The sequence below is a fragment of the Trichoplax adhaerens genome, genomic scaffold (genome assembly GCF_000150275.1).
Source record: "Trichoplax adhaerens TRIADscaffold_1 genomic scaffold, whole genome shotgun sequence".
Lineage (NCBI taxonomy): Eukaryota > Metazoa > Placozoa > Uniplacotomia > Trichoplacea > Trichoplacidae > Trichoplax > Trichoplax adhaerens.
In genome coordinates this window covers 7,304,686-7,322,025 of record NW_002060943.1, presented here as the reverse complement: position 1 = coordinate 7,322,025, position 17,340 = coordinate 7,304,686, and the positions used below count along the sequence as shown (strand labels likewise).

At 33.7% G+C, this 17,340-nt stretch overlaps 1 protein-coding gene across 1 annotated transcript; it reads right to left on the bottom strand.

Annotated features, from left to right (window-relative positions):
• Positions 1-6,544: 6,544 nt before the first annotated feature.
• TRIADDRAFT_52095 (uncharacterized protein) lies at positions 6,545-10,893 on the bottom strand (the record flags this gene model as incomplete). Its single annotated transcript, XM_002107997.1, has 7 exons — positions 6,545-6,695; positions 6,783-6,978; positions 7,136-7,195; positions 7,592-8,021; positions 8,388-9,070; positions 9,211-9,636; positions 10,590-10,893. The coding sequence occupies 7 exons, from the start codon at positions 10,891-10,893 to the stop codon at positions 6,545-6,547; spliced, it is 2,250 nt and encodes a 749-aa protein (XP_002108033.1).
• Between the last annotated feature and the right edge of the window lie 6,447 nt (positions 10,894-17,340).

The following is a 17,340-nucleotide window of genomic DNA, read 5'->3' as shown; positions in this document are numbered from 1 at the left end:
GAATTGTGCTATGGAATGCAGAAACTTACTTCACATGTTTTATTTTAACGTACTCGTCTTACTTTATTTATTTGTTTAACGTACGCAGATAAGAAATTAAAATAGAGGAGTCGTTTTCTCCTACAATAGAACCACTCACTAGCCAATGTTCCTTCTCTGAATACTGTACCATCGACAATATTCTTATCAATATTAATATCCAGTACAAAATGATATTTTATTCAAGATCGTAATGATGTAGTCAAGATGGAAATTGTGCTATGGAATGCTGTAAATTCACATGTTTTGTTTTTTCATTAACCAATATTCCTTTTCTGATATTGTACCATGGATATGATTGTGTTGGATAGTGATGTATTTGCACAATCATCAATTCGTTGGATGCTTATGTTCTTACCCGTTTCTTTCTACATATAAATCAATCTGTTTCTTTTAATCAATTGTAGGATTAAACAGATCTAGTTTACGTTCATAAATTCATTAGATACTTAGTTTCTCTTTGCACTCTACTCGTACAATCTTTATTTTTCAAATTGTAGGATGAAACAGACCTAGTTTACGCTCATAAATTCATTGGATACCTCAAAAGACAGATCATTTGCTTCGTTTTAGACACAAATCAATACAAAATCTGCTGTATATTGACTGCTTGAATTTGACTATGATGACAAGAAGCATCCACTCTGCTGCTCTATTTTCCACTCAATATTAGTATACACCCTGTATATGCGCACGAGGACAGACAGGATACAACACTGATCTCATTTATCCAGATCCATCACGTGATGACTTGTACAGGAGAAGCTCTACTGACCCTTAATCCTCAATGGTTAAAACTCTGTCATAGTTTACTTCAATCTTCGATTAAGTTATCATGCTAAGTTTTTGTTAGGCTAATTGATTTCAATCGTATGTATTTTATACTGGATACAGCATATGAATTTGTGATAGCGCCACTAGTGTACTGCATTTATGCAATTTACCGTTTTGAATTAAAATAAAACTAGTGCAAACTCCCGTCGCTTTACTGACGGTTTACGATAATGTGCTCATTTAACAGAGGTTCAGTAACTATCAGATCGCTGACTAACGAACATTATCCTCTTAGAAATACTTTTTGTAATATGATATATAGCAATCAAAAATAACCGGGACAGGGGAACTATAATAGGGTAACACTACGAATTGCAAGAGAGCAATAGAACTAAGAGTACCTACTGATGTGTATCAATCACTTTTCAAATTTCGTTAAGTAACTTTCGTATTAGTATGTTTACCGAATAAGGATGGTTACTATATACAGTATAGAAATCAAAAGTAATTGGGACAGGGGAACTACAGTAGGATAACACTACGAATTGCAAGAGAGCAATAGAACTAATAGTACCTACTGATGTGTATCAATCACTTCTACCTTCTCAATAATATTTACATAAATCCTAGAGATCATTCATTTCTATACCAATTCAAATTTCGTTAAGTAACTTTCATATTAGTAATCGGGACAGGGGAACTACAGTAGGATAACACTACGAATTGTAAGAGAGCAATAGAACTAATAGTACCTACTGATGTGTATCAATCACTTCTACCTTCTCAATAATATTTACATAAACCCTACAGATCATTCATTTCTATACCAATTCAAATTTCGTTAAGTAACTTTCGTATTAGTATGTTTACTGAATAAGAATGGTTACTATATACGGTATTAATGCTATGTTAAGGTTGGTGAGCGAAACTGTCAAATATATAACAGATAGTATTATCATTCGATATTATATATATCCTAGTAACAGTAATATACTATGCTATATTAAGATTAGTTAATGGTCCAGAGCACATTATGATAACTAATGTACGGTGATGGACATACCAAGTTAAGATTAGCAGGTACTGTAAGATATCTACAGTGCGGTAGAATGTCCTTCGTACTGTGGTCAATTCTATACCAATCATTATAATGTGTCTAAGGATCGCTGTCGTATGCAAGCAAAGCTTGCTCTGTCGATAACAACCGTTATAAGAAAATGTAACAATCAAAATGGCTGTATAGAAAACTCTATAAAGATTCTATGTTTATTCAATTTTCATCAGAATATTACATGAAATCAAAATTTAAAGGCCCAGTGGCCACCCTTAGCGATATAACGAATACTATTTTAATAATGAGTACTCTGCAGAAATGACTACCTTAGAGCTATTCGTTTTACATGAAGAAATCTTTAGGTTAAAAGTACTGTAAGAATCTTATACTGACCTATTGAAATGAACCCATAATCAGAGTCATTTAACAGTAGTATAAATACCCCCGCGCTGCTCATTTCAAGGGAGGGTCGGTGGGATTAGTATACTTGATAGATGACATGAAAATAACACACCTGAGATTTAGTTGTCGTCTGTACTCTAGCATACTGTAGAGTCCATACCACTACAGCCTATAGTTATGGCTACCAAATATCTCTTAGGATAAATATAGAAGTTACGCTACCTTACATTATACTAAACATGGCTAACAGTCTACAATCTTAATACTAAGCTACATTACAATGATATAGGTAAGTAGAAATGGCATGCTTTCCTAATGAATAGCCTAGCTATATTACTACAATCCTGTCAAAGCATTGTATCTTAAATATTTAATTTCTGTTCCCTTCTTGCCTAACAGTATGAAAGATTTACAGCATCAAAGTAACGACATTTAACATTAGAACATGCCACTTCGTTTCACTCATAACGACTTAAGAATGTCATCCTACGAACAGAGATTGCAAATGATCAAGTCCACGATTGTCAAATCATAAAAGCTACTTGTGTCCTTTCAGTAACCTAGTATTTGTAAATAAAATTGTAACCAAGTGCATTAGTATTACCCAAACACCATCTAATTAAGACTGTAATCTTCACAAAGTTTTCTTGTAATTGTTTTTATCCAGATAAATAAATCTAGAACAAATCTTACCGTTATAATCTATGGCCCATCTTGTATCCTTGACCTTTCTCACCACATATTATTGTCTTTTTGAATGAAATTGTAATTTCTTCATGTTAAAATGGTAATGTTATTATCATCATCTCGCTTTTCTACTAAATCTATCAAAACCTTTAATCATAATAATCAAATTTTGACCAAAATGGAATGTACTTTAATTATTGTAAGTAATTTTTCCCAATACTTTTAGCGCTCAAGTTATGTGCCGAACCTATTAAAATTACAGTTAAAAGCGGAAGTCTATTTAGGTAAACTCCATCTTGCATCACTGCCGTCTAATTACTCTGTCTTCGTTTTAAACAAGTATTTTCGTTTCACTTGCAGGTAGTAGAATGGATATAACAGGAGAATAGTATTGTAATGAGTCAATTATTACTAAAGAGAAAATCTCCTTATTCGGTGTTTTACACGTCTATATTTGCTATCCAGCTCAATTTCAATTTTATTCTAAAATTAAAAATAAACAAGACAATGAAAAGGATAGAGTTTAATTGCCTTCTACTCTTGCCACAAGTAGCCTCTAATATTTAACTAGAATGTGTTGATTAAATGTAGTGCGAAACTTTTCTATGTTAGCTTGTGAAAGCAAGTCGTTTGTTATTATAGTTTAAATTTTCATCTACTAGTAATAAATAAAAGATAGTCTTTCATCATTGTAGATTAAAACTCTATCGTTAAGAGTGTAGTCTAATTTTGCACATTAATTATTAAAGTTTCAGTCTATTCCATACCTAGTTCACAGTTATAATTACTAAAAATATCATGGGACACGTTAAAATTGTTTCTATTCTATATTAATTCTGTTCCTTTTATTTTCATGACGTTAGCATTAATCTCTATAAAAACTCTCAACCACTTAAAATGCTTTCTCGCCATTCCTAGTGATCTCACTAGGATGCAAAGTCCGCTACATACCGACAGTAAAATTCAAATCAATATTGTTAATTTTGGCTACGCATTATGTGGCCGTACAGCACAAGGTTTCGGCTTCAATCGTATCCTGAAAATTCATTAAGACTTTTAGTTATTATATGGAATCCTGCAGCGTACAAATTACCGTACTCAAGAAAGACGTGTTTGTAGTATCACCAATCCAGTTTATACCTAATGTATCTCATGTTTCCTTCTAGACATTGAGTATTAACTAATTTTAATGTTGTACGCCACCTGTAGGATACAATTGATCTACTTTCCGTCATCCATTTGCATCATCATAAATCGATTTGACATTAGTATTCCGCTCATGTTGTCCTATACACAGATCAATCTTCCTTAAAGCTGTAGGATAAAACAGATTTATTTCACATATTGTTTACACCATGGTAAATTCATTGGGTACTGAACAGATTACTGTATTCGCTTCGCATTAGACACAGATTAGTGCATTGAAAAGTGTGCGGTGTACTGATCAATCTTATTTTCTTAATGCTTGAAGGGTAAAAGGAATAGTGTATCACGGTAACATTTTTGCATTTTGCATACGCGTATATCATTCAGTAACCATTTATTTTTTAGGGTAAAATCATGAACTACAATATATTAATAGACTGTCCTCGCAAAGCTGTGCTGCGATCAGCCAAGTTATGCCCGCTATTTGCCCTCATTTAGTTAACTGTCAAAGCAGAAACGATTCATAAAAAAAGAGCGTTGTAAACGTCAAAAAAGAGTAACTGATATACTGTAAGTGATTAACCGTCATGATAACTTTTTCGATATATCACAGGTATAGTAAAATCATTCATTGGCAGATAATGATGTTCACAACCATTAACTCAACTTCGTTGAGGTCAATATAACGGCTTCTAGTTATAAAACTGCAATCGTATTGATCGCCATCTTCAATGTTGTCGATGTAGTCGATGTAAATAGCATCACCCACGAATTGTTCTTTCCGAGCTTTGCTTCCACTCATAGTACAATTGGCAATGGTGCATAAGTTCAATATTTCGTCAATAAACACTTTTTATTACTGTTACTTTAGCAATTACAACCTCATACAGTACAACAGCAAACCTTGGGATTGGATTTTCATTATCTGGTTGCATGCATGTAATCGTCTATCATGAATGAGCAACATAAAATAAATAAAATGATCGTGTCTCTCTTACTAAACTGTAAAAGGCTACAAAATGTTCTATTCTCCTCTTGTAGAATACTTTTTAACTCATTAGTTTGCTATTACTCTTGAATTGTGATAGAAACAGTTCAATTCTCATTCTCTCGATCGGCTACCAATTCATACAGCCAATTAGTATAGTAATCAAAGGCCTCGTCAATGCCATGGCACTGCTTCACTGTTTTCTATCGGTACTTTGCAAGAGTTAATAACGCAATGACAGTAAGTTTCGGCAGCAAGCTATGGACCTAGAAGGACTGATTAATAAAGTGATATGAACAAGAAACGAAACTTTCTGTCCCATTATTCTCTGCCTCTTTATCACATATTAGAATCATAAAACTGTTGTAAGGTTGAATCTTAGACTTTATTTAGAAAATCATCTTGTTGATAATGACGCTCTTAAATTCTAGTTTAAAAATGAACACTCTACTATAATTCTTCTGTTTCAATGAAACTTATTAAAATGGTATTGCTATATATCACTAGGGAGTAAATTGACGTCATGGAACTACGTGTTATCGCAAAATCTTGAATATTAATCATATCCTTTAACATGATATCACCTTAGCTTAAGATGGGCAGAATGCAAAAAATTTTAAGTAATTAAGTATGCGGATACGATCTTAAACACTAAAAATGCGAACCTGATATTCGCTCTTAGCCTTACGTCTATAATAGTAGCAATAGAATAAAGCCATTCATTGAAAATTCAACGCCGCACAATTAAGGAAACAAGCTCTCTTACTCTATTTTACCAGTTGTAAGCCATATAAAATTATTTAAAGCGTATCCATTTCACAATAAAAATATAAACGCAACGTCAAATACTAACACCAATTAATTTACTTCATAGGTAAATCGTTTTAATCAATTTTTGTTTCATTAGCATATTAAAATAGTACTCTCAAGATGTAATAATCTAATACAAATAGGATGTATTCAATCTAAAATTTTTTAAAGAAATACACTTGGTAAGTAAACTACTAAATAAACGTTCTCCTGTTATTGCATAAAAATTACCGATATAAAGCATTAGCTTAATAATAGTGATAATTCTGTGCGAAGTCGTAATCGTTATGCCGAGTAATTCTAATAGGAGTAAAATTCACAAAGAAAGATGGCAGAGTGAATTGCAAATTATGGTTACCATTAAAATGCTTTCATCATTTGCAAGCAAGTAATAAAATTAGACGAACAACATTAGACGCTAAACAGAGAAGTAGACGATGCAAATTGTTGCTTTAAATCTTAATAAAAAAATAATATTGAATTCTATGTAAAAAATCTATAACACTACCGAACGTATTGAAGTAGAAAATGATATGCCACATCATGTTAAGTGAATCATGTAATTCAGCACCGATAGAGCACTTAAAGTTATGTATAAATGCAGTGGGTGGAACACGTACACAGTAAATATATCTACGTGTTACTTAGTTTCCTTTTGGTTCCTTTCCATTTTCCCTTTCCGCATTTTCTAAGATTTTTATCACTGGCGAATTAATGGTAGATAGAACCTCACAAAATACACCAAATGCTCGATTACCACATTCCTGTAAAATATCCAACAATTTTCCCATTTTTCTGTGATAATAATTGTCACAGTTTATATTATCCTCATGATACATTTTTACAACTAAGCAACATCATCGTATCGTATTGCAGACTTACTCATAATCGGTTGGCTGGCATAGAATGATTTCCTTTAGATAAAATGTTAGAATTTCTCGACCGTATAAGTGATTACAAATAGGCTTGACGCTTGATTGACATTCCCCAATAATTTTGACGTAGTGGCTGCGTAAGATTTGTTTATGTATTTCCAACATTCCAATTCCGCTGATCTTACATTTTGGTATTTTTGATGCTGAAGCAAATAATCAAAAAAAATTTAAGTTAATTATTTGTCGCTTATTGTAATATTATAAGATATTCATATATGCGTTATAGCAGCTGCGATTATAATTTTCAAAGAATAACTCAAACATAGTCAATAGATATATTAGACACTTTGCCTAACTAACCACCCTCTTCCTCTGTTAACGACATAGGAGTATCCTCTCCGTTATCGCTAGAAGCATCGACTGTTAAATACAAGAGATAAAGAATTATTATTAAACCAATTTATAAGGTTATAGATTTCATTTAATAAATTAATGAGTTCGATCCGCCGTACAATAAAGTACATACTTTTTAAAAATTTTACTGAATATTTTGTCTATTGTTATTACAGTTATTTCAGTTAGTAAATTTATGACAACATCGTTTCAAATGTATGAGCGCTATTATTGATAACTTATCGATTGAAGTAGAAATTAATGTTGAAATATTATTAAAGCAATTTGTTACTGTTTAATAGATCAATAAAATTGGTTACTCATGTGAGTTCCAATTAAGCCTACTGTATATACTGATACATTTCATAAAGGAATAATTAGCTACAAAAGATTCCAAAGACAGCACCGCATTTGTGGTATCACCTGGAATTTTATCTAACCAAGGCTTTAATTGGTACGAGGAAAGCCAGGTACATTCACAATTAAGGCAATCCAGAAATGATTTATCATCACTTAATCCATCTTCGATATTTACTAACTCTCCACAACGCGGACACTTAACACTCACTTTTATTCGTATATGACTCATATTTGGCATCCATTTAGTAAGAATGATTCTTAAAGCTGATTCAATTACATCCTTAACATTGAGCTCAACGGCTGTTTCAGTTAGCCTTCTTCTTACTTCTTTAGATTTTAAATTTGGGTGTCGATAAACTAATTGTAAGCCTATGACCGTTGATAACTTATCGATAATCAAATCAATACCAGGACTAATTCGAAATGAAGCGCAGTTTTGATATAGTTTAACTCTGCCATTATTCCATTTACGCTTCTGCAAACATCGAGAAATCTAGCAGTAAAAGATATTATAAGAAATATAAGGTAACTCCTTCTCATCAAACCCTAAATAGATGTATTTCGATGTAGTGCTATTCGATGGATATAATGCATCGCTCTTAGGTCGTGTCTTTAGCAGACAAGGAATAAGATAGATATGATCTTTTCCTTGTAATTCACTTGCTTCACAAAGAATATCGTAGTGAGTCATAAGAGATAATACGTATTTTCTTTCTTCATCGTCTAAATTAAATTTGCTCCAAACGTTTCCAATGTATTCTTCGCTTATTTTACCTATATTCTGAATCTTCTCGTAGTCACTCCAGTCATCAGCATGAGAAGACTTGAAAAATGAAATTCGAATTAATGAACAAAACACCTCAATTAGCCAATCAATATCCGATACGACCCAATTACTCAGAATCTCGTCTTTATCGCAATAGACAATTTGTCCGATATTATGCAAGTAAGATAATAAACTATCTAACTTCTCGCCTTGCTTAGATAGATGATGTTTGTCTATCAAGTCTTTAACTTGTGTTTTAGTAAGTAACTTCTTTATTGTTTTATCTTCTCTTTCTCCACGAAGTATTTGAATGATTTCATACCATCGAACTGGAATAGGATCCGTTATAAATGGTAATTTTTCTGCAATTTTAGTAAAGGTTTGACATAACCGTTTACGTATCTCGTCTCTTAGATCTTGAGTTGCTTTGCTGTTATCGTTGCCATCACCATTCATAGCTAAGTGTGATAAGTATAGATGTTTGGAAAAGGCCTTACGGCCAAATTCATGTGATATCTTGTTATAAGCTGCTTGTATTTTTCTATTTTTTTCTTCTTCATTATTAGCTACAATCTTATCTGCATGACTACCGATGACAATGACAATAGGCAATTCATAATTTTTACCATCGATCGTAATCTCATTTCTAACATTACCCTCTAAACCATGGCTTAACCCCTTGCATCCATGTACAGATGATAACCATTCATTCATTCTTGCATAGTAGGTTATATCTGATTTTGAGTTGTTCCTTTGTTGTATAGCGTCATTAATCTCTTCAGCGATATTAAATACAAGAACATAATACTATCACACGACATAAATGGTTGATGTGTAACGTGATATTCTGCCTGATCTCCGAAGTCGCACAATACAGCATGTAGATTGTCTATTTTTGACTGCTGTGATTAATTACTTTCATTACTATCTGTATTTGCCTCTTGTATCTTAGAAAGTTTCGGTCTAAGTTTGTTATACTTGCTGCGAAGTAATTTATCGAATACATTCGTTCTTTGCGATTTCATATTGGATAAGGTCTGTCTTGTAACTTGTAAAGATGGCGATTGAAGAACTGCTAATCCAACTTTACTATCAGCGAGAGTGCCCAATCCAGTCTTCACCATATCACCAGTATCGAATGTAATCAATTCTATTAGCGGATGATTACCACTAGCTACTTGTGTTGGTGCTTCATTAGCCAATAGTGACTGCTTAATTAGCACTTTGAGTAAAGTTGTTTTACCTACATTTTCTGGTCCGATAATCATAATTCTTATAAGATTGTTCTTACATTTTCCTTCTTGTAATGCGCAAATGAAATCGCGAATATAATTCAGCCCAACTGTGTTACGAAACGAGAGTTAATATGGAGGATGAAATTAAAAAGTTTTGTTTTCAAATTAAAAAATTATACAGTATGTACTGATTTTCATTTGAACTATACCTTGCATATTGTGTGATCTTTAACAAATTATTATAAATTATAATACAGGAGCTGATAAATACTGTTTTGTCAAATATTTTCGCTGTATCATTTATTCATAAACTTATTACACTTTATTATAGTATATTTAAAGTTAACCTGACATGACTAGATTAACTAAACTGATTTCTATATAAGTCTAACAAAAATATCCTAAATTAATGCCATAAATACAGAAGATAGAATATATTATGATTAAATACTGTATATCTTTTTTGCTACATGATAAAATCTAAACGAGTTTTCACACAATACTATATATATCTTTACTATTCTCGATCGTCAAATCTTTTATTATACATGCTATACTATGACTATTTAAGTAAATTTAAATGTGATGATATATAGTAGAAAAAAAATACAGTACATACAATAGTCTATTTAATAATGTCATTGTATATTTAATATACCAATACAACGATACTTACAATCTTTATGATTGATATGGAATTATGCGATGATAGAATAATAGAGTTTATATAGTATTGACGTATAGTAAGACACAAGTAGAGAAGAGTAGAGTAGTAATGGTAATTTGTATTGAATGACGATTGAATGGCGATTTAGTGTATAAGCATTGCAGTGTATTGGTGGTTTTAGTATACGTATATCCGTATAATAACCATACGATAATCATTCCATTCGATCATTGCATATATGTACATATCCATTCCATCGTAAATCGCGTTGTCGTTCCAATAGAAAACCATATATATCAATCAAATCACGTAAATAATTTTATTAAACAAGTAAATATATTAATAAACGAAAGGAATAATAATTATTTTATAATTATCTGTTCGTAACTGTACCTGGATCATTAGCCACATCATGTAAAATCCAACCGCAGTTTTGTATTTTAGGTTCTGGTTGCATACATAATAAATTGCAAAAGGAAGTCATGTTTGTTTTCTTTTCTTTCTTGGACTTTAACATACTGCACAGCGTTCTGTTTTTTTGTTTTCGAGATGACTTTGAATTGATCAATTGGTACTCCTCCTCTGATATTAAATTCTCATTCTTGATTTCAGTTAACAACCCTTCTATAGGTAAATCATGGCAGAGATGATTTTCATAAATGTGTAAAGCGTTGTCAATATTATTCCATCCTTCCATTATTTCCAATCAGCCTGTGTGGAGCGTCAATAATATGGCTATTTTTAGTTTTAGCTATTTCGGTTTTTCATTTCTCACTAATACTGTATTACGTGCAGTAGACAACACTGTAGCAGTAATAAGCTATCACAGCACTTTCAATACAATCCTATCACTCGATTTCATTTCTACTGTAATGTATAAGTAACAACAGATTGTTGTACTCCATCTTGACTTTAACGGCTTCAATTTATAGTTTAGTAGTCAAACAAAGACTCATTGTCGGTATACGAGAAGGATTTACAACGTTGCAACATGGAATAATGTGCGAGTATTTCAACATGTCATTGATATACTCGTAAAGCGATTGCTGCTGTATTGTAATAGTCAGGTATAGTCTATTTTTAGTCTAAACTAATGAATTTTGGGGATTCGGTGATCAAAATAAAAGCAAAATAAATGGATAATCCCACGCATCCACCCACCACGAGCGGCGCGGGGGTATTTATACTATTGTTAGATGACTGATTATGGGTTCATTTCAATAGGTCAGTATAAGATTCTTACAGTACTTTTTACCTCAAGATTTCTTCATGTAAAACGAATAGCTCTAAGGTAGTGATTTCTGCAGAGTACTGATTATTAAAATAGTATTCGTTATGTCGGTAAGGGTGGCAACTGGGCCTTTCAAGTTTGATTTGATGTATTATTCTGATGAAAATTGAATAAACATACAATCTTTATAGAGTTTTCTACGCAGCCATTTTGATTGTTACATTTTCTTATGACGGTTGCTATCGATAGAGCAAGCTTTGCTTGCATACTCAAGCGATCCTTAGAGTCATTATAATGATTGGTATAGAATTGACCACAGTACTAAGGACATTGTACCGCACTGTAGATATCTTGCAGTACCTGCTAATCTTAACTTGGTAAGTCCATCACCGTACATTAGTTATCATAATGTGCTTTGGACCATTAACTAATCTTAATATAGCATTTCATCCGTGAATGCATTATTGAAAAGTAGTATTCTACAAGCATTGCTGTGAATATAGTAATGCCTGGCTATTACCGGGATATATATAATGTCGAATGGTAATACTATCTGTTAATTATTAACAAATAAGTACATTATCGTAAACCGTCAGCAAAGCGATGTGAGTTTGTACTAGTATTTATTGAAGATACCGTGTAATGTAACTCACTGACGTTATTAACTGTAACTATATATGAGTATTATATTCATAACATAATCATTATTGACGTAAAAAGATAATCGCTACACGCAGATATTTACATCTACAGTAAAAATATTCCATGACCATGTAAAATTAGTTAATCGAATCAGCTACACAATAGTTACTTAATACTGATTGTGGGTACCGGACTAATTAGGCATTGTTCGAAATAGTTTTAAAGTATACCGTACAAACATGACATCGTCAAAGTTTTATTATATTTCTTTCTCTCTCCGTTCATATGAACGGGGAATTCTCACTAGTAGGATGAATGGAAGAAATAGGCATCATCATTTCTAAAACTACTGGTATGGTTTGTTACTAGATGTCATCATGCAATTTCATATTACTGTATTATAAACACAAGTGAGTCAAGGACTATCAGTCAATAATAACCTGTAGCGCAGCATGGATATTTTGCACGCAGCTTGAAGACAACACGCGTCAATTCAGTACGAGTGAAAATTGGGACAATCATCTGCATAGCTATGACTAAATATGGATTAGACAGTAAATCTAATTTGGACAATCTGTTGATGGAGTATGTCAAGAAAATGCTCTACTCTGTACACTCATTGACTCATTTGATGGTGGCTAACTACCTGTAAGAGTATCATTGAGTTGAGCGATCTGTGAATGGTGTATTGATCTGATCAATGATGGGCTTATCAGACTGATTGGAGTTGATGGCCAGTGGATATCGGTGGTGATGTCACTGGTTGAAATAGCGGATAGTCGATCAACGATGGGATGGATTCTTCTACTGGATATTGGCTAAGCAGGAGAAAGGCTGAAAACGAAAGGGAAGAAAACTGCAGCAAGGCCCGTCAAGGTAGCGCAATCAACTGAGAGCAATGTTGGCTACGTTCTCCAAACTAACTATACAGCACGTTTCTGCAGCTAGTGTACCGCGTCAGACATGCAATCCACTTGAAATGACTCAAGAATCAGTCTGCACATCATTAGTATTAGAGATGATCGTCTCTGCCAGTCTACCTCATGCGATTACAGTCATGAAGAAGGACGGACATCTTGTTTTATGACTACAGTACTAGAATTGATTGACCAGGCCGTTCTCCAGTTCTCCTACTTGTTGCAATCGTGTCCTTCGAGTAATTATTATTCCATTTGAAAATGGGAAAATGGAATAATAATAAATTAATATAACGTTCTCTTCTATTGCATTGGAAGCGTGACACAGTGACAGGATTGCATTGGTTTGGAGATGACGGTGTGCAATAGAGACCCTTAACAACCCTTACAGACTAAAGGTCTCTAGTGTGCAATGTTGCGTATTGGCAGTGGTTACCATAATCAGTTAGTCACTGCCGTAATAGCAGGGCGAGCTTTCTTCAACGTTTTACTTCAACTATCTTTTAAACTACTGTAAGTATCAGCATACAGTGTAGAAGGTAAGAAATGGGCCTAGTTACTTTGTTGATAGCCTGCCTGCCTGTTATCCAATACTCCGCTATGATATATGATATTTTGTTGAAGATTGCAATGATGCAGGAAAGATGCAAATTATGCTATGGAATGCAGCAACTTATTTCACCCGTTTTTTTTACCCTTCAAAAATGGAAAAAAGAGTCGTTCCCTTCTAGCATAGAACCACTGATTACTTCATTATTACCTTGTTCTTACTCTCCAAACGTGATATAAACAGTAAAATTTTTACAATGTATAACTCATTGAGGTAATTAATGGAGCAGGGTGAAACCTAGTCAATGCAACAGCACTCTTTCACTATTTTGAATCCAACCTTGCAAGAGTCAATAATACAACAATTGGTTTTCGTAGGTACATGATCCGTTATGACGATCATCTCCACTTACCAGGTTAATTGGAGTTGATGGTAAGTGGATATCGGTGCTGATGTTCCTAGTTGAAATAGAGAATACGATAATGGTGCTTGGAGCGTACACAATCCTCCAATCGTAGCAGATCGTTGATGAAAGATGAGATTGAGAAAAGGGATGAAGAAAACTCCAGCAAGGCCCGCCAACTGAGAAGAATGTTGCCAATGTTCTTCTGTACAGATGCTATCAGTAGTCTACAGTAGGTCATTCAAAGTGGTGTGCAATACGTTATGCTACACTCCACGCTAATAACGCTTGCAGTGGTTGTTTTGGCGCCCAGCGACTACTGGCGCGTAGCGAGTCGGTAAATCACTTTCAGTACTAAATAAGGGTGAGGCGATCCATTTTTCCGCTGATTCGACTCTATCAATGCAAGCGTACAGTATATCATACTGCTCGAAAGCAACTTAGTAATGCGAAGAGGCGGTCCGTTTCTACGGATCGGAAGGAATATCTCAATTTCATTGGTTACTTCTTTCCATTGTGTGAATGGAAAGAAGTAACCAATAAAATTAAGTGAAAGGAAAGAAGTAACCAATGAAATTGAGATATTTCTTCCGATCCGTAGATGATCCATGCACACCGCCTCTTCGCATAACGCCCTTCACTTAGCAACACGTTCTCTTCCATTGCATAGGAACTTTTGGAAGCGTGACACAGTGACAAGATTGCATTGCGTTGGAGACGATGGTGTGCAATATTGCGCATTGGCAGTGGTTACCATGGTCACTGCTTTAGTAGCTGGGTGGGTTTTCTTCAATGTTTTACTTCAAGTAAAATTGAAAGGCGTAAAGTACTCGTTTTTGCCTACTATAGATACCAGCAGACAGTATAGAAGGTAACAAATGGACCTAGTTACTTTGTTGATAGCCTGCCTGTTATAATTGTTATCCAATATTCCGATACGAGTATCTGAACGATGTTGACTGCAAAGTTTGCAGAGAGAGTAGTTGCTACTTAGTCTTAATCCGTTCATTCGGTTGGAGAGGCAACGGATGTATCCTCTGCCATTTTCTTCCTCAGTCATCCATTTACAAATGGTCTTGCGTTGATCGCAGGCATTATTACCTATCAACAAAGTCAACTATTGCCTTATTTTGGACTCAAACTTACGCATACATTTCATATCAGCGTATAGGCATGATAGAGCGCTGATCTCATTTATCCACATCGATAACCTGACGACTTGTAAAGTGAACCGCATTTTTGCACTTTACCATTCTCAAATCCAATAAAGGATAGCATTGCTACATTCCGTGAACATGCTTTGTTGTATTTAATTGTCAGCAATCGCATACACTTGGTTTCCTTGCTAGATTAATTATAAATTACATGATACTTGAACTGAAACCAACGTATCCAATACAAAATGCTATTTTGTTCAAGATTGTAATGATGTAGTAATCAAGATGGAAATTGTGCTATGGAATGCAGAAACTTACTTCACATGTTTTGTTTTAACGTACTCGTCTTACTTTATTTATTTGTTTAACGTACGCAGATAAGAAATTAAAATAGAGGAGTCGTTTTCTCCTACAATAGAACCACTCACTAGCCAATGTTCCTTCTCTGAATACTGTACCATCGACAATATTCTTATCAATATTAAGATCCAGTACAAAATGATATTTTGTTCAAGATCGTAATGATGTAGTCAAGATGGAAATTGTGCTATGGAATGCTGTAAATTCACATGTTTTGTTTTTTCATTAACCAATATTCCTTTTCTGATATTGTACCATGGATATGATTGTGTTGGATAGTGATGTATTTGCACAATCATCAATTCGTTGGATGCTTATGTTCTTACCCGTTTCTTTCTACATATAAATCAATCTGTTTCTTTTAATCAATTGTAGGATTAAACAGATCTAGTTTACGTTCATAAATTTAATGGATACTTAGTTTCTCACCTGTTTCTCTTTACACTCTACTCGTACAATCTTTATTTTTCAAATTGTAGGATGAAACAGACCTAGCTTACGCTCATAAATTCATTGGATACCTCGAAAGACAGATCATTTGCTTCGTTTTAGACACAAATCAATACAAAATCTGCTGTATATTGACTGCTTGAATTTGACTATGATGACAAGAAACATCCACTCTGCTGCTCTATTTTCCACTCAATATTAGTATACACCCTGTATATGCGCACGAGGACAGACAGGATACAACACTGATCTCATTTATCCAGATCCATCACGTGATGTCTTGTACAGGAGAAGCTCTACTGACCCTTAATCCTCAATGGTTAAAACTCTGTCATAGTTTACTTCAATCTTCGATTAAGTTATCATGCTAAGTTTTTGTTAGGCTAATTGATTTCAATCGTATGTATTTTATACTGGATACAGCATATGAATTTGTAATAGCACCACTAGTGTACTGCATTTATGCAATTTACCGTTTTGAATTAAAATAAAATGATAGAACTGCTACATTCCATAATCATAGTTTGTTGTACTTAGTTGTCAGCAATTGCATATAATTGCTTTTCTTGCTAGATTGATTATATAAATTACATGATATTGGAACAGAAACCAACGTGTCCAATACAAAATGATATTTCGTTCAAGTTGTAACGATGCAGTCAAGACGTAAATTGTACTATGGAATGCTGTAACTTATCTCACATGTTTTTTTTAACGTACGAGTATAAAAATTAGAATAGAGGAGTCGTTTCCTCCGACAGTAGAACCACTCATTAACCAATATTCCTTTTCTGATATTGTACCATCGACAGTTTTTTATTGGATACTTCAGAAGACACATCATTGGCTTCGTTTTAGAGACAAGTCAACACAAAGTATGTTGTGCATTGATTGTAGCAGGTACCTACATGGATCAATCTTCCGTTTTACTGCAATACTTGAAAATAAAATTAGATAGTGCATCACAGTAGTACTTGAGTTTTACACACACGTACAGTATATCTGATTAAAGTAATAAGTTACTTTTGTAGTAGATACAGTAACTTGTGTGTGAGTAAAATCATACACCATATCTACAGTACTATTCTTGCAAAGCTGATGCCCTAGTCAATTAAGCTGTGTAATCGGGGACTGTTTAAGGAAAAGAAGTCTGTGAAAGTAAAGAGAGAATTCCCTATATACTATAAGGTATCAACCACCTTGGTAACTTTGACGTTACGATATAGCTACAATATAATAATGAATTGGTAGATATTGGTGTTGACATTCATTAGTTCAACTGGTTTGAATAAATGCAACTGCTCCCAGTTGTACAACCACGTCATCAAGTCAAGAGTTTCATCTTCATCGCTTCAGTATAAATAAGATTGCCAAGTAATCGTTCTTTCAACATTTAACTTTCACTAATTACGCCCTTTGCAATTGTCTATAAGT